General features: G+C 42.7%; 1 protein-coding gene across 3 annotated transcripts in view; it reads right to left on the bottom strand.

Moving 5' to 3' along the window:
* Positions 1-23,229, bottom strand: part of klhl29 (kelch like family member 29) — a 580,607-nt gene that overhangs the window by 151,655 nt on the left and 405,723 nt on the right. For all 3 annotated transcript variants that reach the window (XM_002935976.5, XM_031902990.1, XM_012971232.3), the window contains one exon: positions 19,130-19,678. In XM_002935976.5, the coding sequence (XP_002936022.1) occupies positions 19,130-19,678 (549 nt within the window). The remainder of the gene's footprint in view (positions 1-19,129; positions 19,679-23,229) is intronic.

Below are 23,229 nucleotides of genomic sequence, written 5' to 3'. Positions count from 1 at the left end.
TTGGGGGAAAAAACACTTTCACATTGTCAGCCATGTGCGGCCGGAGAGAATTCTATCAGCGGATCAGTATCACTATGTGCCAACCCGGCCCTGCGTCTCAGGCATGCCAATTAGCCTTATTTAATAATATTCTGCTTGATACAGGATGGAAACATCTAATCTGGCTCAAAAACCAAAAAATCACTCCAATCACTTTGGCCATACATGGGTCGACAAAACTAATATCTGACAAAAACCCAATCTGATAATGTTGGGCAGGTTTGAAAATCTAGCTGGGCTTGGATTACTGCTGAGCTTTAATTCAGACTCCTCTATTACTATCGGATTGGATAAGAAGGTTGTGGCAGGTCTGGGCAGAAAGATTAAAGGTGGCCATACATGGACCGATTGTCCCTTGGACCGATATCGCAGCTTAACGCCCCGTGTAGGGGAAGGAATGAGGGGCCTGTCCGACCGATATCTGGCCTGAAATCGGGCAGGTTAAAAGATTTAGTCGGATCGGGGACCGCATCGGCTCGCTGAAGCGGTCCCCAAACCGACTGCCCCATTGCCGCCGTTATAATTTGATTGTTTGGCCCCATCATTTAGCCTACATTTTCTACAATATCGTCCACCCATAGGTGGGGATATCGGGAGAAGATCCGCTCGCTTGGCGAGCAGATCTTCAATGTGTATGGCCACCTTAACTGTCTAGTAGAGATTCCCAACCTGTGTCTGCCCCTTCCGGGCCACTGCCTAACTTAGTTATGGCCTATTTAAATACCTGTGCCAGATCCGCCACCTTTGGTGGTGCCAACTATGGATGGGGTATATGCAATAACATTGCCACCTTTTGAAAATATGCTTAACGGTATGCTGTGGTGGGCAAGTTGTGAAAAAAGGGTCAGAGCAGAGATACAAAAGGGCGGGCAGTGACACAAATGGGTGGGGCGATGATGCAAATGGGGCAGACTGATGATGTAATGGGCGGATCAAGGGGGATTCTGGATTGACTGGGAAGAAAAAGGGTAGAACTGGGTGGTTAGGACTTAGTAGGCAGTGCCACCAGAGGGTATTACAGGTGGTAACCCTAATCATATGCCTATTGACATCACAAAAGGAGGTTGGGAAATCGGCAATTACATCACCAGAGTGGCAAAGGACTTTTTCATAGTTAGCCCCCTACTGGTGCCTTGAGTAGCTTGTCTGTTTGTACAGAAACAATACAAATATAAGATAACTATATCAGCTTCTAATGGTTAGAGCTCCTTTGCATGACATATAGGGACTAGGCCCAGACAGAGACTCAAAATAGGCCCTGGCATTTCAAGTACACAGAGGCCCAATATATAATGACTGTCTATGGCATTTTACAGCAGCCCCTCTGGCATTTGCCAGAACCCACAGATTGCCAGTCTGGGCCTGAACTAGGGGACTCTGCATCACTATGGGACCCAGTGAAATGTCTGCTGATATAATGTATGAAGTCCCATCAGCTGGACACACTGCTGTCATTTTTAGCCGCGCCGCCCCGTATTCGCTGAAACATGCCACGCAGCATTTAGGTCACAAACGGAGTGTCACACCTTCAATTTTATTTGAAATGTTTGTTCCTCGTCTAGCGACGTTGTCTTCCGAAATCACAGGCCTGGGGAATCGCAAGGAACGGGTTTCTAAACAAGAGCTGACAAGATATCTATTGTACCAGACGAAAGGCACGAAGGGAAAAAAAAAAACGAGAAGAATAAGAAGAACAATAGCAGCTCCGCTAAAGCCAATTTCCCAGAGCTTGTATGTGTGACAGGTAGTGAGAAACAATATATATCAAAGTCGCCTTCTGGAGACTCTCCTCCTTCACATTGTGCCACCCTCATCCCTGAATCCACAACCACGCAGGCCTCTTATATTACAGCTTTAGGCGCTCTTAAATTAAAGGGGCCGTCCAACCAAAGTATTGCGTATATTGGTAAGTTACATTTTTTGGGTGCAGTCCCCCTTTACGGTTCAAAAGTCATAACTGGCGCCACAGGGGGCATCACTCATTCCACCTTCTTGTCACCACCTTGAAGTGCAGTGTGTAATGCTTTTTAGTAATTATGAAAATTATATAATAATCATCAACCCCAACCTAAGCGAGCCCCATAGTCAGAATATCTGGCGCATTCATTGTGGCTCACTGCTAAATAGTGCGGCTGAAACAACATTTGCAAGGAAACGTAACTGGAGCTGCCATATTGATTTTTATAAGGGCTCTAACACACAAGCATTTGGTCATGCATTCTACTACAAAGGAACCCATGCTTTGCTATTTGTAGTTACTGTTCCACGTGGAACCGTCCATTGCGGGGGGAGCGCAACTTGGAGCTGATCTGTGCAAAGTCCTTGTAACACAAAAAGATTCACCTTCCATCACTGGAAAAATTCACTGATGTTTCTGCACCCCTTATTACCCCATTCAATGGCCAGAATTAGGAGTAGGCAGGAAAGGATTGTGCCTCGGGTGCAGCAGGGAGGGGGCAGATTTGGGAGGGGAGTGCCTGGCAGTGGGTGAACACGCAGAGGGCATTGAACCATTGTGGTCTGAGTGCTGTGGGGCCTGACAACACAATGGGCAACGTTAGCCTAAACCCAGATGTTTTTGACCGAGGTTTATAGTATCTGTTACTGTTGAGTCCACTAGGGGGCATGCTACCGTCTAATCTAGGGAATAATGTTGAGAAACATGGTACTGTTTCCAGACTGTTTGGTGTCCAAGACAATCGTGAAATCAAGACATTGTTTATAGTAGCTAATCTTGATAGTGCCACGTCCAACACATGGAAGTAATAAAGCACGGCTTCATGTTTGCTGTCAACTCAGCACATTGGAACATTCGAGGGAAAATCATGCAAAATGTTTGGTGCCTCGGCAGTAACGTGCTCTGCCTCTCTCTGATGTGCACATTGGAAATAAACTCACTTCATTCAAAGCATATTCCTGATTAAGGGGAGTCAAGTATCTGTTTATAAGTTAATCTACCCAGGGAATGCTCGGCTAACTGCACCAAGGTCTCGCGTAACGCCAGAAGGAACATAAGAAGAAGGCAAACATTTTGGCGGGATCTGACATTCCACAAACAAACCTCTCGCTGATGGTATAATCTGGAGTTTCCTTTAAATAAAAAAAGCTTTCATTTGTCATTATATTCCCGAAATTGGGAGAGAATATATTCTGAGAAAGAATTACTGGGAAGAATGTTCCAAGTGCTGCCGATCTACTGTAGCTGTCGTTCTTCTACAAATGACAGAAAGACAATTTTTTTTCAACAAACGCTCCTCTGTTGGAAAGCAGCACCCCCCCCCCCCCCCCCCGCCTATCATAATGCCTTACACTTTATTTTTGCCAGCAAACCCAACAAAGCAACCTGCTGGCACCCTCTTGGATTCCATAAGCAATGTGACCGAAGGTGCAAGGGGGATTTATGAATTTTGCTTTTTTATTTTTTTACATAATCTGCTTTTCAGACTCATTACTAATCGCGAGACGAGAAGAATGACTGAACTCTGAAACGTGTCATAGTGAATTTCCAGAGCTCCTGAGTATAATGGGATATGGCTCAGTGGATGATGAAGATCTGAGAAGTAAAACGAGAGCACGCACACAAAATCAAATTTAATCAGATCTCTGCCGCGTGAGATAAGAATTTGGTGTTTGCTGTCTGGGCTGAAATGAAAAGGTGTCGTTCTGTAATCTCAGTGCCGCCGTATGTGCCATGTACCTGTAATGCTCGCACCTGGGTGATTGCAGATTTCATCAGGATTTACAAATTTACATGACAAAAACAACATTTTGGATGTAACCATACTGATAGGCTAATGCCCCACGGAGAGAATAGTCACCCGCGATAAATCGTTGCTAATACGGGCGACTAAGCTCTCTGAGATGCCTTTCCGCTGGCAACCAAGTGAATCGCCGGTTGACATGCCAGTGGCTTCATTTTTCTGAAGTCCTGCGAAGTTTCCATCTGCAGGGAGAGATTAGTCGCCCAAGGTAGCAGGGATTTATCATGGGCAACTAATCTCTCCATGGGCATTAGCCTTAAAGTAGGGATACATCAAATCCAGGATTCGGTTCGGCCAAGGTTCTGCCTTTTTCAGCAGGATTGGGATTTGGATGAATTGAAGTGCCTGGCCGAACCGAATCTGAATCCGTAAAATCCCTTTTGGTCACAAGAACATGAAACATTTTTAAGTTCGCCCTTCGAGCATTTCTTTTTAACCCTCCAGTAGCCTAATTCCCACATGTAAATTTGGATTTGGTACTCGGCAGAATCTTTTGTGGAGAATTCAGGGTTCTGCCAAACACAAAAATAGTGGCAATAGGCACAATAAAAGAGGTTGATGGCACACACGGTGCTTCTTGGCCTGGCGCATTCCAGTCATGGCATTACAGCCACAAACCAGCGCCTGCACTTCCTATTCGCTTGAATACAAAACAGGCAGTTTCAGCTCAAAAATGCTCTTGTGAGTAAATTTGGCAGAAAAGTGCCCGTACCAGAGGTTTCACGTGGTTCCCAAATCAAATGAAGGGGAGCCAGAGGATGTACTTTCTGGAGCTTTTGGCTACTGTAACTGCCGGGGTTAAAACTTGCTCTGTGTGTGCAGTGACAGGCAGATTACAGTCCTATCAGAGCACACACATATGGAATGGTAGGGGCTGAATCAGAGTTTTCCCTGCCTGCATGACATGTGACAGTAGCTATTAAACTGGCTGAAATGCACTGAGGACTTAAGGGGGCATTTAAAGGGGTTGTTTACCTTAAAATTAATTTTTAGTTAGAAGTAGAGACAGTGGAGATTGCCTAAGACAATTTGCAACTGGTTTTCATTATTTGTGCTTTTGAATTATTTAGATTTTTATGTAGAAGCTCTCTGGTTTGGAATTTCAGCAGCTGTCCAACAGTTTTTCTTGCACCTTGTGTCAGTCCCCCTGTGTATGTAAGGTGCAGCTTGCTGAGATGCAAGGCCAGACATTATCCTTATGTTAAGGATGTGCACAGGGTTGGACTGGGGGGGCCCCAAACCCCACAAAGTGCCTCCTCTGGCCGCATCCACTGCAAGGGCCCCCACCGTCATGCACCCCTAACACCCCCCCGCCGCAGGGGCCCCTGTCCGACGTCCTCCCCTGAACGCGCATATGTGAGGACGCCACACCAGGGGAGGACATTGGAGGCCAGAGGAAGCTGCAAGAGAAAACGAAAAGAGGGACAAAAATAAATGGCGTGTGTAGTGTGGCAATTTTTTTTGACCATACCCTTTTTTTGTGACCACACCCCCTAAATACCACTCCCATTTGACTAAATTTGGCAGGTTATTAAAAGTTTGAACACATTTCTGGGGTTTTGGGGTCCTGTTTTATGTGTTATTACAGTTTTGCTGAAAAAGGTGAAATTTCTCTTTAAGGTGCGAGTCTCGGTTCCCCCAAGAGACCTGTTTAGCTTATTAGTTACAACTGTATCGCAGTGTGGGTGGGGGGGGGGGGGGTTTACCTTTCTGGGCTCTCTGCTAAAAAGCCCACTTATTTAATTAAAAGTGAGAAACATTGTATCCAAGTGCTGGTGAGGCTCCTTAAGATTTCTGGGCTCTCTGCTAAAAGCTACTATTAATTAATTTTGTATCTTTTTTAGCTTCAGTGCAGGAGATCAAAGGGAAAGAACTTTTCAGTAAGAATCCGGGACTGTGGGTTGAGCTGTCAAAAGAGGGACTGTCCCGCGAAAATCGGGACAGTTGGGAGGTATGCTTTGAGCCACCATTTTGTGACCTTCTGAGACTCTCTCACTGATACCTGACATGTAATAATGCAGGTTCGAAATGTAACAGGAAAAACTAAGAAAGTGACAATCACACCCTTGAGCCGCCATTTTACGATTTTTTGTGTGTCACCCACTGAGGATGGGCCAGAAAATAATGCAGGTTCTGTGTGTGAACACATGAGCCAGTGGGACTTTACTGCTTAAAATGGCAGTGCTGCAATATGGGATTGTCCAAAGAGATAAACTGCTAGAAAAATATATTTTTTTTTACATAAGTTTTACATATGTGCTGCTTTAAGTGATACATTTTATAGAGACCTACAATGTTCAGAGAGTAAAAATTGACTCATTTTGCTGCACTGCCAGAAAAAGTTCACAATACTAGTGACATCATTGGAAATGATGTCATAGCTCCTGCTCCATCGTGACGTCACTGCGCCGGTGCAAACTGCCATCTGATGCCACCAATTACTCGCCATGAGAATAGCTTAGGGTGACCAGAAAATGGGGGGAGGTAGCCCAATTCTTGTAACTGCTGATAAAATAGGGGCGGAGCTGACAGCTCTGATTTTGGCCAGTCCCATAAGAGACAGAGGCTGCTGGGAGGTAAGGGTTGTTATATGGTTGCGCTAATTTTTCCAGAATCTGACATGTTAGTGATATTCTACCTACTGAATAAAACCCCTTGAATAAGAGCAAGTAATGTTCTTAGAGTGGCTGGATAAAAAGTGACAGTTGGAAAATAATTACCACATAATGATTTTTTCCTCTCATTTTGTATCTCGCTGAGAGAAATATTGTCGCTGCTCCGAACGCGAGCAATAAAAATCCAAATCTCTGGAAAGTAATAATGTCATTTGCTGTTTGCTATAATTAGACTTGACAATCAATAAATTGTTATATATATATAAAAAAAAACCGCTGGCCTGAGGGCAACGCAACAAGCTCAGGCAGGTCAGAAACGGGACCCTATTAAATCCATTTGTTTTTATATTTACCTTTACGAGATTGTGATAATGGCAATTTCCAACGTACGGAAAGAAAAATATAGGATTGTAAGTAACAAGGAGAATTACCCCTTTTTCCTCCATTTCCTCCATCTTAGAGTTCCTCCAACCAATGACATAATTATGGGGAAAGAGGCCAGGTAACATATGATCCTTGACCTCTCACATCCCATAATTCCCTTTCATGGTGCCCCCAGGTGTCGGTGGTGGGGAGGTGCCAGCAGGTCTCAAGCTATTGAACTGACTTCCGCTTTCAAACTGCCGTCAAAACCTGAATCCAGGATTCGGTTTGATATTCGGCCAGGATTCGGCCTTTTTTGTCAGGATTCGGACGAAGCCCGAACTGAATCCGAATCCTAAAAATCACGTGACTTTTTGTCACGTAATCACGAAAGTTGAGAAATGTAACCCTTCTAAAACCTAATTAGGATATGCTAATTTGGATTCGGTTCGGTATTCGGCTGAATCCTTTACAAAGGATTTGGGGGTTCGTCCGAAAAAGTGTATTCGGTGCATCCCTAGTTACTGGGCCAGGAAATATTTACTAGGGATGCACCGAACACAGTGGGATTCGGGCAAATACCGAACCGAACCCTAATTAGCATATGCTAATTAGGATACGGAAGGGGCAGCAACATTTTTTTCTCCAACATCTAACCCTTCCAAATCCTAATTAGCATATGCTAATTTATGCTAATTAGGATTCGGTTCAACCACGGATTCGGCCGAAACTGAACCCTGCCAAAAAACGCCAAAACCAATGACATCACAGTTAAAATCTCATAGAAAGAACTTAAGCTTTAACTAAAGAAGTAGGACAAAAATGCTGCAGTAGCCCCCCATTTCCTTTTCTGCTGATTCTCATTATATGGCAGCTCCGAAACCAATGCAATTAGCTTCTGAATTTAATAATCAGCCCTGTAGCATCAGCTTATATGACAGACCTACCTCATTTTCTGCTTGATAATTTACCACAACCCCCTAAGTTTAGTTTCTCAATATCTGCTTAGAGTCCACTGAGCATGTGCAGTGCCTCTGACACTCCTAACGCTCCGAGTGCAAGATGGGGAGCTCCTTTGAAGACCTCGATCATTACTGCTAATGAGATGCTGAACCTTTAGGCTGATGCACTAATTTAAGTAGCCATATTCATGTTTGGAGTTTAAAGGGAAACTACACCCAAAGCCTATTTTTTGCATAATGAAAAAAAATCTTACTTTATACAACTTTCCAATATACATTAATAACATGTTACTTGTAAACATAATTGCTATTGACTCTGGCTAGTTATATTCCCTGCACTGCTGGTTCTATCTCCTGAAACAATGTAGTGTTAGCCAGCTGAATAACAGACCTGAAGAAGAACTGACATCTGCTGGAAATAATGGCATAAGAACCTCTGTGCTATAATTACTATATAACATTCCTCCCTAAAAGCAAGTACTCTATGCTCATACATGTCAAACATGCCACCATATTTCTGTTGAAAAATATACTTTTTTTTTTGTAAATGATTCCTCTGTTGTTTGTTTTCCTATCAGCTATTCCTCAGTAGCCCCGTCCCCGGTAGCCTCACATTACAAATCTACGACATTAAAGAAAAAACTGACACACTGGCGACTGCCGAAACTGCCGCCTGGGCTCAGATCTATTCAGTGTCGCCACAAACTCCACTAAGGAGGACCCACAGGAAAACAGTGGCTGTCAGAGCATTAAATGCCTTTAGCTGAGTTATGTTGTCATTAGCTTTGCTGCTGAGATATTGGGTTGGGGACCGGCTCGCATGAGAGGCGCTGTTTTTCCGTATCGGGGCCGGAATAAGAGAGAGACAGATTTTTACAGAGGGGCGGCAGGGAGTTGTCAGCTCCTGTAATCACTGTGACTATTTTCGGAAGAGGCAGCCAAATTCCACCGAGCATTTAAAGATTTGTTTTCTGTATGTTGTGCACGACAGCGGTAATTTCTTGTAATTCCGGGGAATTGTATTGTATCTTTGGTTTTATTTAAAATCAGATTTTTTAGTACCGCTGATTTTTACAATGATATAAAAATAATAACCGTGTTTTTCGTTTCTTGAAACCTTCTAGTGCCGACTTGTCTGTCAGATAGGGTTGCCACCTCTCCTGCCCGGGAACTCAGAGCAGGGAGGTGTGATGTAACGAGGGGCAGGGCATGCCGCCACAGGGGCGGGGCTATGATGCATTGATTAGTGATTGGCCAATCGCCGCGTCAAACCTAGAGAGTCCTGCCTGGTTTTCCCAATTTGGGAAAACTGGGCTATCCGGGTCAAAACTGGACAGATGGCAACTAGTGATGAGCAAAATTTTGCGCTAGGCATGGATTTGTGGCAAAATCTACAAATTTTTTGGCAAAGTGAAACAGGACACATTCACTCATCACTAGTGGCAACTAGGGAGGCACCAAACCCACTTTTTTGGGTTCGGCCAAACCCCCGAACCCACACTGAAGGATTCGGCCAAATCCCGAACTGGTATTTTTACACCATCACCATAGATTCTATGGCAGACAGCACACAACGGGGTAAATGTACTTTTTGGGGGCTGGGAAAATAGCATCAGTTTACTTACTAATAGAACAAAAATACTGCCTTTTATTTTCTATATTGTAAAAATCTACTAACATTACATCTAACTGCTGCGGTTGTTGTTGGCTGTTCAGACTCCATTCATGATAGTCAATAACATCACAAGAAAGAGGCAGTTGGCCAACGTGGTTCTGTTTGTTTATGTTGCAGAGACAGTAAAAGAGGGGAAGGGAATTGTCCTAATCAGAGCTGCCAACCCCCATCCTATTTCATTGAGAGTTACCCTATGTTGGCGGCTCTCCCTCTGTCTCTTCTCCCCCAATAGCATCTCCCAATTTTTTGAAATTTTTTGTACTAGCAAGACGTTACTTCCGGAAACGTGGCCTGTATGTGAAATTATTTCCTCCTAGAGGAAAAAAAAATTGCCGGCATACTGGCGTGCACTTTAATATCCCCTCGTGACAATGAGCAGTACGTTGATAGCTCTGGCCCTAATTGACCTGATTGGGCCAATAACAGGACACTGGATTATAACTCCACCCCCTGAGGGCACAGGCCTGCCCCTGAGCCAAAAACTGTAATCAAGACTAATAAAATTAATCTTAACATTGGCCACTATGAATTTAAATGGTGGTATGTAACTGACACAGTTTTTGTAAATTTCCCTTTGGTTTTATTTCTAAAAATGGCCATATGCATACCTCCCAACATCTGTAAAATGTAAAGAGGGACATAAGTACTTGGGCAGTTTAGCTCATTTTTACCATACAGCCATACAAACTTACAGCTTTTGTTAAAAGCCACTGGCACGTGGGCAGGGAATGCAGTTCATACTGGAAATTGCATTTGCCATTGCTCGTTCTTTGCCTTTGTATAGGACACAGGCTGATGGCCTGGCAGCAGTAGCTCCATCTCACACTACCAGAGATGAGCTCATTTGCCCATTGGTATCCATGTTGTTTGCCTAGCTGCACAATGCCACAGCTAGTGAGAGAGGCATGTGTAAGTGCTGGGGGGAAGGATGGCCAAAAAGTGTTGCCTTGGGTGCCAATACAATGTGGGCTGGCTGTGGCCTGCGGCTAATTAGCCGGATACCTATAAGATCAGCCAGCGTTTACCCTTACTTAATTGAGACTGCAAAGACTGGCCTATCAAGTACAGTACTGATGATTAAAGCAGATTGTTATTTAAAGTGATACTACCACATTCCAGTTATTATTAGTATGGCTCCTTATCAGTTATAAGCCATTAGCGGTGCGGTTCTTAGGGTTTCCCTTGCTTCTATTTGATGCTGGTGTGCGCATTAACAGCGCCGTGATAAAAGTTGCCCCTCGGGCAGTCTCAGAGCCTGCGCTTCCAAATAGACCTCATTACAGCAATGCTAATGTGAGCCGCTGTGTATCCTCCCATTCTGTGCTAATTATCTGTGCAATAGGCAGGCTTCCTTCTACAGGGAGAATAACAGATCAAGAAATAATTATCCGAAATGATAAAATATAATAACAGCAATGTTTCCATCACCAGGAGTTTTATTCAACCCTGCTTAAACTATTCTCAAATTCACATATTTTGCCGTAAAATCTTGTGTATAGCTTGAGATATGAGACAATATCATAGGGGTCTGTATAACCAAAGATAAAAAGCGGAGCAAAGGCGCATTTTACTGCACTGCTGGTTCTGACTGTTGAAACAATGTACCCAAAGTCAAATGATTAACTGAGCAAACTGAGAACTTTGTTGGAAAGTTGGACACTTATTTTTTAATGTGTATTTATAACTGAATTTTCTGAAAATTGCCTACTTTTGCCCCTTTTATGTGCATTGGAGGAGACCTGAAGCGGCACTTTGGCAGGGGAAACACTTGGCACAGGCTGAGCCTCAGTGCTCAGTGACTTTGGGATGGGGGTCCAAACCCCAAACAACCATATTTTATAAATAAAAATAAGGATTTTTTCCCATGCAATGTGAATTCCTTTCTCAAATTAGAAATGCAAAAAATGAAAAATCACTGGGCAGCTCCAGAACCAGAATCCCACGTGAGGTGCCCAGTCCCACATGATATTTATAGAACTTTTGTTAGAGGCCCCTGGGAGCGAATTGTGTGAAACATCAACACACGATGACAGCTGGGGAAATATAAAAAGTGCGGCGCGGCAGCTATGCCATATCCGAGGTGCCACAGATTAGCACCCTTCATTCCCTTCAGCTCCCAGCGACAAGGGCACAGATTCCCAGCCATTATCGTGCTAAGTGGGGATGAAACGCATAGGTTTGTAAATGAATTCAAGTCCTGGATGAGTCTGGGAACTGTAGTCCAACTACACCTTTCAACTTTTTACCAGTCAGGCATATTCATTGTAAATTTAACTCTTTCTTTGTACTCCTCCCTACATGCTTTAGGGTTGTTCCACGTAGAAAATGCATATGAAACGCATTTCATGCCAGAGTAAGTAATGTAGCTGCATTCTTTAAGCTGAACTGGCTTCGGTGTGCAGTCATGACCAATGCACCTCAATGAATCTACAGCATATGGATCTGAGGTACCCCATTTTTCCTAGCTTCCTGATTGGCTGATGATCTAATGAATCAGATTGATATAGTAAAAAAAAAATAGATCAACTGCAAATTGTCTTGGCCTAATGAGGCTCTGTAGCTGCAGTCCAGCCTGAGGGGGGACCTATTAGGGTTCAGAAGCTGCATGAAAGCAGTGTAGGTTATTTGGAGGTGGGGTGGAAGCTTGAAAAGCATTGAGGGGAAGCAGAATTGTTGTGGTGGGCTTTTTCACTTACCCACCCCTCCCTGTGTGGGCGTAATCTACTTTTGTTTTGCTCACACTTTATACAAAGGCTGAGAACCAGTCTTGTGTGGCACTAGCCTTAAGCAGTGGGATAAGTGGCCAGGGTGGGCCTTTGGACAGGTGTGGTCCAATGGGCTTCTCCTTAGGAGTGGATCTTAGGAGATTGATTGTTTTGAATGGCTGTCTCTATTGACCCACCCAACGCAGCTGCAGGGAATGGCTGGTATATTGTAGCTAGGATTGCCAGCCTCTCTAGTTTTGAAGTGGACAGCCTGGTTTTTGGCAGCTTAAAAATGGGCAAAACCTTCCCTCCCCTCCGCCCCAAGATCATGCCCCACCCCTAAAAGTCATTGGACCACCCCTGATGTCACCAACCTTCCCACTGACATCAGATTCCCCCCTTCCTTTGTACTGATTCCAATTAGGACAAGGGTGGCCACCCTATCAGTAGCCCCTACCCTGGGAGATAACTGTTCCTGCCAGTATTCTCTTGTTGTCAGTTATATCTGGTTTTGTATCATTTTATTCTCTCACCTTTTGTAAAACCATTTCTGTTTGGTTCCTTCAGGGTTCTGGAGCTCCCTAATTGGGTTGTGAGTAGGGTTAAAGCCAAATGTGCCTGCAACACAAACACTGTAAGTTGCAGAAGATGCGGCAGGCACGTGTCCTTTAGGATCCATGTGAGCAAATTAGAGCCAATGCCCTATCCAATCTAATTATTGTCGTTGAACCTTGGCTATAAATATTGCTGGGGTACAAATCTGAAACTAATTTAGCGCTTTCCCGATGATGAAAATCTTTGGCATTATTGTATTTTTAGGAGCTGAGATCATTACTCCTTGATCCTTCCCTTTCCCCCCTGAACCGAGGCTGCGTCTTTTACAAATAATTGGCAGCCTTGAGGAAGCATAAGCAACACGTCTGTCTCATTATAGAAGCTTTTCTCGGAATGTCTCCTGTCGCACAGAATCACAGGCGGTGCAGGCAGCGGCCTCAGCTGTGCCGGGTGGCAGTTAAAGATATAGGGGGGTCCTGAGACACAATCGAAGGCAAATAAATGGATGTATTTTAGGAAGACTAATAGAGTGAAAACATCCAACACTTGCTAGACTGGACAAAAGAACATTTCTTTATTCATTATAGTAACCCATTTTATTTTGGCCCTATGGGGGACATATTCTCAGTTGGGCTGCAGGGCTGTGTTGAAGTTGAAGTCAGACATAGCTGAACCTGTGCAAAAGCCATATTATTATATAATAAGCTGAATGTGTTAAACTCATTAGCAGTTTCCATGTTCTAAAACTGGTCCCAACCAATCATAAATCTTGGGGTATTGTGCCAAAGTGGCTGCTTGTGGTAAGGAACCGATGCCTACTTACTTCTTGAGCCAGGGCTTGTCCGGGTCCAACCAAAAAGCCTGTCTCTGTGTACATAAACCAGACAATCCAATGTGGCATCTCTGTGTAAAGGAGTAGGGAATGGGTCTCTCCAGTGGGCAGAAGCCATCAATATGATATATAATAATTTGGATAGGAAACTCCAGGCATTCCAACCCCATACATCTCATAACAACAGATATCGCTTTCACAGTCTCTGAATAATGTGATTTTCTTTGTTCTTTAATACAATAACAAAACCCAAACCACATATATATATTTGCCCAAGAGAGTTTTAGGTTATGGGGCAACAAGGGGAAGCCCTAGGGCAAAATGCAATACGAATAATATTCTTGGCTCGGTTTCCTGCACCTGGATAAACAGGTTCCTATTTCCCTTATCGTGACGTTAACTCTGTGCCGAAAGCTTCTATGATGACCAAGTAGGTGGTGGGGGTGATGCCAGATGCGGGGGCCAATATCAATTAGGCACATTAAGCCCTGAGAAAGCTGAGATTCTAGGAATTTAGAAAGACCTGCAATCCATCACAGATCTGCCTCACGTAATAACTGCGGCCCGCTGTGTTGTGGGAATTCATTTTTCTGTTTACCCCCAACTTTTCTGCTAGCCCAGAGAGAGGCCATTGCTGGACGCAGGCCAACTTGCATGAATAGAATATCTCTGACATGACAGAGGGAGAATGGCTTTGCTCACCTGGAACTTTTCTGTCTTCAGACCCAAAAATGTTAACCTATTACACAATTAGGATAATTAGGATGCTATGAGCCGGCTTAAAGCAAACGGATAAAACTCATATCAGATTCAATATAATATAAAGTAAGAGCATGTAGCTAGAAAGGGCATAGTGGTTACTGCAATTAAATGTGCCAGGTTTTCTGCAGGTCTAGTAACCCATAGCAACCAAGTAGCATGTAGCTAAAGTTACAGGTACCTGAAAACATTAACTTGATTATATGAATGTACTTAGAGCTGTTTATCTTACAAATACATTCTACTTTGGACTCTTTACACATTCTAATATTGAGTTGGAAGCCATTTGAACACTCTAGATGGACACCAGCGGAAGTGTAAGTGTGCCTTACAAGCGAGGCTGGCCTCCAGATTCGAGTTACATTTCTTGTGAGCTTCAAATTGTAGGACATTAATCTGTATTTTTTCAGAACCTTGTTTGTCCTCCATTTATCCCTATGGGAAATGCTAATATAGACTCCAATCTCCCTCCAAATCCAAAAGGTGTGTTCTAAGCCAGAGGTGCCTACAATTTATCATACTCCAGCACAGACCAACACTACAGGGCTGTCAACAGCTACATTAAGACACCCACCATCAGGTAGGATTTTGTTCCTTACAGCACTACGTAGTGTTTCTCTCAGTGTAATTATATGTAGCCTATTCCCCATATTCAAAAGCTCTACAACTGCAAAAGAAAACAGAAGGGGGCATCCGTTTGGGCATAAAATATAGTTGAGCTGTGTAGTTGTGGGTAAACACTTCTCTCTTAATGAAACTGGCTCTCTAAGCAGCACCCAGCATTTCTGACGCAGCTGTCCCTACATCGTACTCTGACAATCTTGACAATTCTGACCTTCCATCCCATGAATTGGCAACAATTCATGGGATGGCTGTTTGCTGTTTCAGCAGGAGAATAGCCAAAATACAAAGTAAGGACCATACAGAATGGTATTGCTGAGATGGAAGTGGAAGAAATTGACTGGCCTGCACAGGACCCTGACCTCAACCCAATTGAACCCCCATGTAATTAATTAGAACTGTGATGAGAGCAATGCCTGATCCCCAAAATCAGTGGCCAACCCCTCAAGTATGAAGCAAATACCACAGACCGTGTTCCAACACTGAGGGAATCGGTCCAGAAAGAAGGGTGAAAGCTGAAGAGAGTAATAAAGAGGCGCAGTCCTTGATCTTGGAATTAGATGATGGACAGACATGTAGCTGCTCGTGGAGCCTGAGAGACACAGTGTTGTTTGATGATGTCACAGGGCGGGAATTGGAAGGCCTATGATGTCACTGGGTGGGAAATGGGGAGTCTATGATGTTGGGGGGGGGGATGGAAAGACTGGGAAAATTAAAGCCTTCAGAGAAATTAAAAGAAAAACTTTAGGTAGAGAAGGAGGAGATGACTATTACAAATTTACCAGCAACTTCATTTGTAAGTAAATTAGTAATACTGGCCCTGGCTCTAGCTGGCGATTTACAGGCAAATAACAGTGTGTGGCAACCCTACATTCACATCCTAGATATCACTTTATTTCTCTTTTTTTTCATATTTTTTAAATGCCGTTTCTGTACAAAATACCATCTTTCCAGGACACGTTATTTAACAATCTCAGAGGCTGAACGCTGCCACCAATCATTCACCTGCATTAGGAGACCACATGACCTATTGCAAATGAAAATATACAGATTGAATAAAGAAAAAAAAGCTCGCCACGTTATTAGCGAACAAGCAAAGGTTAATGAAAAACACACAGTACATTTCCACATGCGACTGAAAGCCCGATCCCTTCAGAATGCAAAAACACTTCTGTAATTAAAAGACGAATGTGAAATTTAAATAAGTGCGCTAATGAACTCTAAAAATATCCATTTCTTCTTCGCTCTGATAGGAACTGTTTGCTCTTTTTCACTGGACATCATACAGTAATTGCTCATGAACTTTGGCAACACTTGTGTGTTAAGTCAGACAACGAAATTGAAAATCTCAGGGATTTAATGAGATGGAACCTCGGGCCCCTTTCAGACAATCTGATTAACATGCAAGGAGAGCGCTAAGAAAAATAAAGAGAGGATTTGTCAGAAGTGGTCTAAATATCACACTGGTGCCGGGCAGATTACAGGGTTATGGAGATGTGCCTTATCACAGAAGAAGCGGTGGAGCTTCAAAAAACCAGAACGTAAAGCCAAATTGGAGGGGCATAAGGGAAATACCACAATATAGTAGGGGGATTTGCCAGAAGTGGTCTAAATATCATACTGGTGCTGGGCAGATTACAGGTTTATGGAGATGTGCCTTATCGCAGAAGAAGAGGTTTGGAGGGTAAAACCAATCAGTGGAGCTTCAACAAACCAGAACGTAAAGCCAAATTGGAGGGGCATAAGGGAAATACTACAATATAGTAGGGGAATTTGCCAGAAGTGGTCTAAATATCATACTGGTGCTGGGCAGATTACAGGTTTATGGAGATGTGCCTTATCGCAGAAGAAGCGGTTTGGAGGGTAAAACCAGTGGAGCTTCAACAAACCAGAACGTAAAACCAAATTTTAGGGGCATAAGGGAAATACTACAATATAGTAGGGGCCCAAAATGATTTCCACTGGTTTGTTCTGGCCCTGGGAGTGGAGCACAAATGGTGCTCCTGCATCTGACTCCAAGCAGAGGCTCAGTGGCTTTGATAAATGTTGGATCTGCCACAATGAAAGTCACTATGTGCCCAGAGCTCAGGTCAAGCCTGTTGAGTAGGGGCTCATCTATCAACGCTGGAAATATGTGCCCATGGGCAGTAACCCATAGCAACCAATTAGCAAGTGGCTTTTTTTTAGCCAGTTGCAGGTAGAACAACGAATGCAAAATTTTCTTGGTTGCCATGGGTTACTGGCCACAGGCAAATTTGCCCGGTGCTTATAGATGACCCCCCCCGTGTGTGTGAATATAAGCACATGATCTGAAAAGGGTCCCCTAAAGATATTGTTGTAGTTGTAATTTTTTTTGCATAAATTGCGCCATAATAGTTTGTGGTTATTGGTTTCCTAAGTTTTGTTCCTACAGTTGTGGCTGAGGGTTATATGTAGTGATGAGCCAATCTGTCCCCTTTTGATTTACAAAAAAGGTTCACACAGAAAATTTGTGAGACACATATGGGCATCTTTTCTCAGTGACTTTCTTCCATGCAAAACACACAGAGTCCAGGTGCGTTTTTTTAGCCAATAATTTTGCTCATCACTAGCCATTTGCTGTCATTCCTTTCCTCCATTAGAGCTACATTGACCCGTATGAGCAGGGTACAGGGGTGTAATAACTGGCGGCACAGGAGGTATGCCCACAGCCAGGAGCCTCGGGGGACCATATGGGTTCAAAAATGTTATCCTTCCCGTGACTACAAAGCATAAAAACACTTCAGAATAAAGGGTTCCAAGTAAAACTATCCATGAAGGGCAAAAGGGACACAGGTAGATAGAGAACCGTGTCGTGGTGCTTGGGAGTGTGGCATTTTGGCACAAGGTTCAGTCTTCACTATTTGGTCCTTGAGTCTCTTTTAGACTACTTTATGGGTATTTAAAGGAAAACTATACCCCCAGAATGAATACTTAACCAGCAGACAGTTTATATTATGTTAAGTGACCTATTAAAGAATCTCGCCAAACTGGAATAAATATATATATCAGTAAATATTGTCCTTTTACATCCTTTCCCTCGATCCACCATTTTGTGATGGGCTGTGTGCCCCCTCAGAGATCAGCTGACAGGAAATAATGCAGCTCTAACTGTAACAGGAAGTAGTGTGGGAGCAAAAGGCAGAACTCTGTCCATTCATTGGCTGATGGGGCCTAGCATGTATGTGTGCCTTGGCTTGTTTGTGTGCACTGTGAATCCTATGATCCCAGGGGGCGGCCCTTAGTACTTAAATGGCAGTTTTCTATTTATGATTACCCAATGGCACATACTACTAAAAAAGTATATTTTTATGAAATTGGTTTATTTAGATGAAGCAGGGTTTTACATGAGCTGTTTATAATATAATATAAATAAAATATAATATATTTATATAGAGACCTACATTGTTGAGGGATATAATTTTCCTAAGCGTGTAATCCTATTTCACCAGCTTAGTGACTATATAATATACTAGAATTCACATGTGTGTTGGCTCTCGAACAGATCTCAGAGCCGGGTCACAGATCACATGCTGATATTATGGCTCTTTAGCGCTAATGTAATGGCACCCGTCAAAAAAAAACAACAAAAAACCCCCATAATAGTTCCTGCGTACTCTGCACTTGAATTTCTTCCCCATCACAGCAAATCTCTGGCCCGCGCTTCACCGCTTGTTCTAGAAAAAGGCACGTTTTCCGAGCATGCATTATTTAAACAGTCAGGAGCTCTGGGACGCCAACCTCACTATAGCGGAAAACAAAAATGGCACTTGCTTTTCAACAGAAAACAGATGCCTTTCAGCAGGATGGAAAGAAAGGGCAAATCACTGCTGCTATCTAAATCAGAGCTAAGGAATTCCATTTACTCTACTGGCTGGCAGCTTTTGTAGGTGTCATTCTAGAAAGAGAAGCACTCTCTGTTTTTTTGTTTGAGTCTTGAGATTTTTTTTTTGAGTCATATTTAATTCATAAACCCTTCTGCGGGGCTTATAAGAGAAAGCTCGAGTCAAAGCAGAAAGAGATTAATGGTGAAAGATCCACTTCCTGACCTTTCCGAGAGGTAGAACATTTATATTGATACATTATCAGAGCAGGTAGAACTGAGGCTGGAATAATTCATAGACGGGTTTTGGTCAATATGTAAAAGGCAGGGGTTGTTTTTATTCTCTACCGCAACCTGTTATAGGTCATGGGAAATAAAGGAAGAAGTCTAGGATGGCTTACCTTTTGGGTACCAAGGGTCTGTGAATTCATACTTTCCCATGCCAATTGTCCGTAGCATCTGTACTCCATTGGGGTTGTCAGGGTTGGAGGTTTGGCTGTGAGGAACCTGTGGGGCTGTTTGCCCATTGGTGTCTGGAACACTATTAGGCAAGGCTGCAGAAGGTTGAGCAGGAGGAGGAGGAGGCAAGAGGGGGCATGTCATGTGACCATTGCCTACTGCAGTGTGGCCTGGGAGAGGAACCTGACTAACTCCAGTCAGAGAAGGTACCGCCATTGGCTGGCTGTGTCTGTAAAGGGTTTGACTTTGGAGGTTGACCACCATGTTACTCAGGGGCTGTGCAGGCTGCTGGTGTTGTTGCAGCTGGTAATGAGCCGTCATTAGTGGAAGCTGTGGAGCCACGTGAGGTGGGAGTGTGGGAGTGACTCCTATGATAGGAGCCTGGACATTGGCTGCTTGGCTGTAGATTGGTGGTTGAGTCATTCCATACGAATGGGCAATAAGAGATGCCTGTGTGCCGGCAGAGACAGTTGTCACCCATGGTGGGGTAGCTGAAACAAAACACAAGGGGCAACTATTAAATCATAGATCCTTCATATGAATGTATTTCATTGTATTTATTCAATGTGATAGTAAGCAGGCCACTTCAGCCTACAGGGAGCCCATAGTGCAGGTTTTCAGTGTCCTTCAGGGGTGGGACTAGCTGCATTGTGGGAGATACACTGTCGTTCATCAACTTTGAAGGGCTAAATTATTTTTGCTTTCTGCTATTTTGTTCCCCAGAGGGCTATTAGTAGACCTGAATGTTTGGTACTGCCAACTGGACTTGTTATTCAGCCTGACAGAGTTGATTAACAGGATGGCTTTGGAAGGAAATAAGAAGTATTATGGAGCCAAGACAAAGTTAATACTTGCTGAACTTGATAATCAAAGATGACACCTACACTACAATGAGAGGGGAAACTCTGCAACCTTTGCTGTTGATTCCATTCTAAAGTGATATATTCAATCAAAATGATGCAACAAGCAGATGATATCAGGTTCTCCTCATATATACAGTAGGTGGGGTTTGCCTTCATGAATTCCATTAGAAAGTGACACATACAAACAAGAATAAGAAAAGTTATGTGAAGTTCATCGCAGCTCTATTTGGTTTTATTGATGCAGTTGTACCATCCTATTCAAATAAAATAATGGGTAAATGGCTAGGTTATGCAACATGTAGGTTACATAATGTAGGTTATTTGTCATACAAATATACCTTAAGTCTACTAAATTATAATTTAAACATTATTTAAAGCCAGTTTTTCCTCCAATAAGAATTCATTATATCTTAGTTGGGATCAAGTACAGGTACTGTTTTATTATTACAGAGAAAAGGGAATCATTTAACCATGAAATAAACCCAATAGGGCTGTTCTGCCCCCAATAAGGGGTAATTATATCTTAGTTGGGATCAAGTACAGGTACTGTTTTATTATTACAGAGAAAAGGGAATCATTTAACCATTAAATAAACCCAATAGGGCTGTTCTGCCCCAATAAGGGGTAATTATATCTTAGTTGGGATCAAGTACAGGTACTGTTTTATTGTTACAGAAAAACTGAATAATTTTGAAAAATGTATTTATTTGATTAAAACGGAGTCAATGGTAGATTGCCTTCCTGTAATTTGGAACTGTCCAGATAACAGATGCCATACCTGTATCTAGGTGTGTTTTACTTTACAAAAATGTATATTATTGCCACCTTGTCAAGCAAGCCCAACTAATATGTGTTATGATGATCACATTTGCAGAAAAAGGCAAACTCTTTGGGGGGAACGCATTGCAGTTGCTTTGTTTTCCACCTCATCCATACAATACAAAGTTGAAACCTATAATCATGGTTAGATTAATGGTTGCTGTAAGGCAACTGAAGGATCAGGTTCTTACCTGGAAACAGTAGAGGTAAAAGTGATACCTACCCATTAGACAGCTGAGTAGCTTTCAAGAACAAGAAGTAATTGCTATGGAGGGTTTGTATCCTAAACCTTCTCAGTTAGCCAACAAAGGTATTGTTTAACCCATACTGATCCCATAGCTAGCAATGGAACCATTTTCCAGTTGATTTAATGTTATTAGGAATTAAAGAAAGCTCTACGAATGTTCTAAACTGGAAATTAATTTCATGTTAAAGCAATAAGCGCTTGGGTCAGAGCCAAGGCAGGGCGGGCTTGAGAACCTAGGGGTCCCAATATGTAGAGAAAACCAAATCTAAATCAGGAACAACCAAATTGTGACCTCCTCTTATTTATCCATGGAAAGTATAAGTGCAGTATGGTGCCTTGGGCTGCAGTGATCCTTTGCAACAGTGGGTTACACTCTAGGACTAGTGCAGGGGTCCCCGACCTTTATACCCATGAGCAACAGTCAAATGTACAAACTGTTAGGAATCCAAACAAGCATTAAAAAAGTTCCTTGGTGTTTGGAGTAAATATGTGCCACCAAAAATTGCCTTCAAGCTAAGAATGTAAAAATAGGTGCTTAATTGTAAGCAACTGTAATGAAGATAGCGAGCAACATGTTGCTCCAGAGCCCCTGATTGGGAATCACTAGACTAGTGGATGGACAGAAGGTTGTTTTGGGGGAAATTTGTAGAGAATGAATATTTGCTCCACTACATAACCCAGGTCAAGATTTGGGTTGAACACTTATCTGTTGTCCTAGAAGTTCTTGGAACTATGGCTGAATGGCTAACATGCCATCTCATGAACTGGATAAATACATAGAAGTGTGTATTATCCTTCTCCTCAAACCTTAAGGAATTTTGTTTTGCAAAAATAATGAAACACCAATTGGAACATGATTTTCACTCTATGTCTAGTATAAATAAATCTAAAGCAACTGGACTTGTTTGGTAATCATTGAAGACGTTTCACTACTCATCCGAGCAGCTTCTTCAGTTCCTGCTGCTCGGATGAGTAGTGAAACGACTTCAATGATTACATAACAAGTCCAGTTGCTTTAGATTTATTTATACTAGATATACCATGACCTGGATGAATGAAAATCTTCATAGACTTTTCACTCTATGGCAGTGGTTCACTGGAGACTGGAAACTCTCCATACTATTGTTCCTCCACTCCTTACTAAACTTTGCCCTAGTGTTTTATATACTATCATCTATACTTCACTCAATTTCTCCACTTTGTTCTGATACATAGGAGGAGAAGTCTATGATTTACAGGAGGCACATAAAGCTATAGGGTTGGGTGAGCAGGAGGGGCCACTAATCTTGAGCCCATCAGTAGTTGTCCTGGTATCCTAGTTGCTCAGTCTGACACTGATTTGCTCTCCTAAAAACCCAGGTTAAAGGCCTAGTTTTGGGCTGATCATTTATATGTTGTCCTAGATATTCTAGAATTTTTAGCTGAATGACTGATACACCAACGTTTTCCTAAAGATCTCTACTGAAACAGTCAACCACTGCTTTACAACAAAAAACATCACAATTATGAGCAAGACTAGGTCCACCAGTCCACCTTGTGATTAAGTCCAAGTCTTTAATTAAAAGTATGGGATCTATTATACAGAAGCCAGTTATCCAAATTTGGATTTTAATTGATTTGCTTTTTCTTTCTGTAATGATAAGAAACTAACTCTACTTGATGATAACTAAGCCATGTTGATAGAAAAAAAACAAATCACAGTGAGTATCTTAAAGGGACAGTAACACAAATAAATGAAAATGTATCTAAGTACTGTTGCCCTACACTGGTAAAACTGGTGTGTTTGCCTCAAAAACACTACTATAGTTTATATAAATACTAGGGATGCACCAAACCCAGTTTTTTGGGTTCGGCATACGCTAATTAGGATCGCGAAGGGTTTAAAGCTCCTAGGGGATTCCCCCCCCCCCCAACATTTAACCCTTCTGAATGCTAATTAGCAACCCTGCCAAAAAAGGCTGAATCCTGGCCAAATACTGAACCAAATCCTGGATTCGGTGCATCCCTAATAAATACCCTGCTGTGTAGCCCCGAAGGCAGCCATTCAGGCTGGAAAAAAAGGAGAGAAGGCACAGGTTACATAGCAGATAACAGATAAGCTCCGTAGAGTACA

The sequence above is a fragment of the Xenopus tropicalis genome, chromosome 5 (genome assembly GCF_000004195.4).
Source record: "Xenopus tropicalis strain Nigerian chromosome 5, UCB_Xtro_10.0, whole genome shotgun sequence".
NCBI classification, from domain to species: domain Eukaryota; kingdom Metazoa; phylum Chordata; class Amphibia; order Anura; family Pipidae; genus Xenopus; species Xenopus tropicalis.
This window is presented reverse-complemented; position numbering and strand designations above follow the sequence as displayed.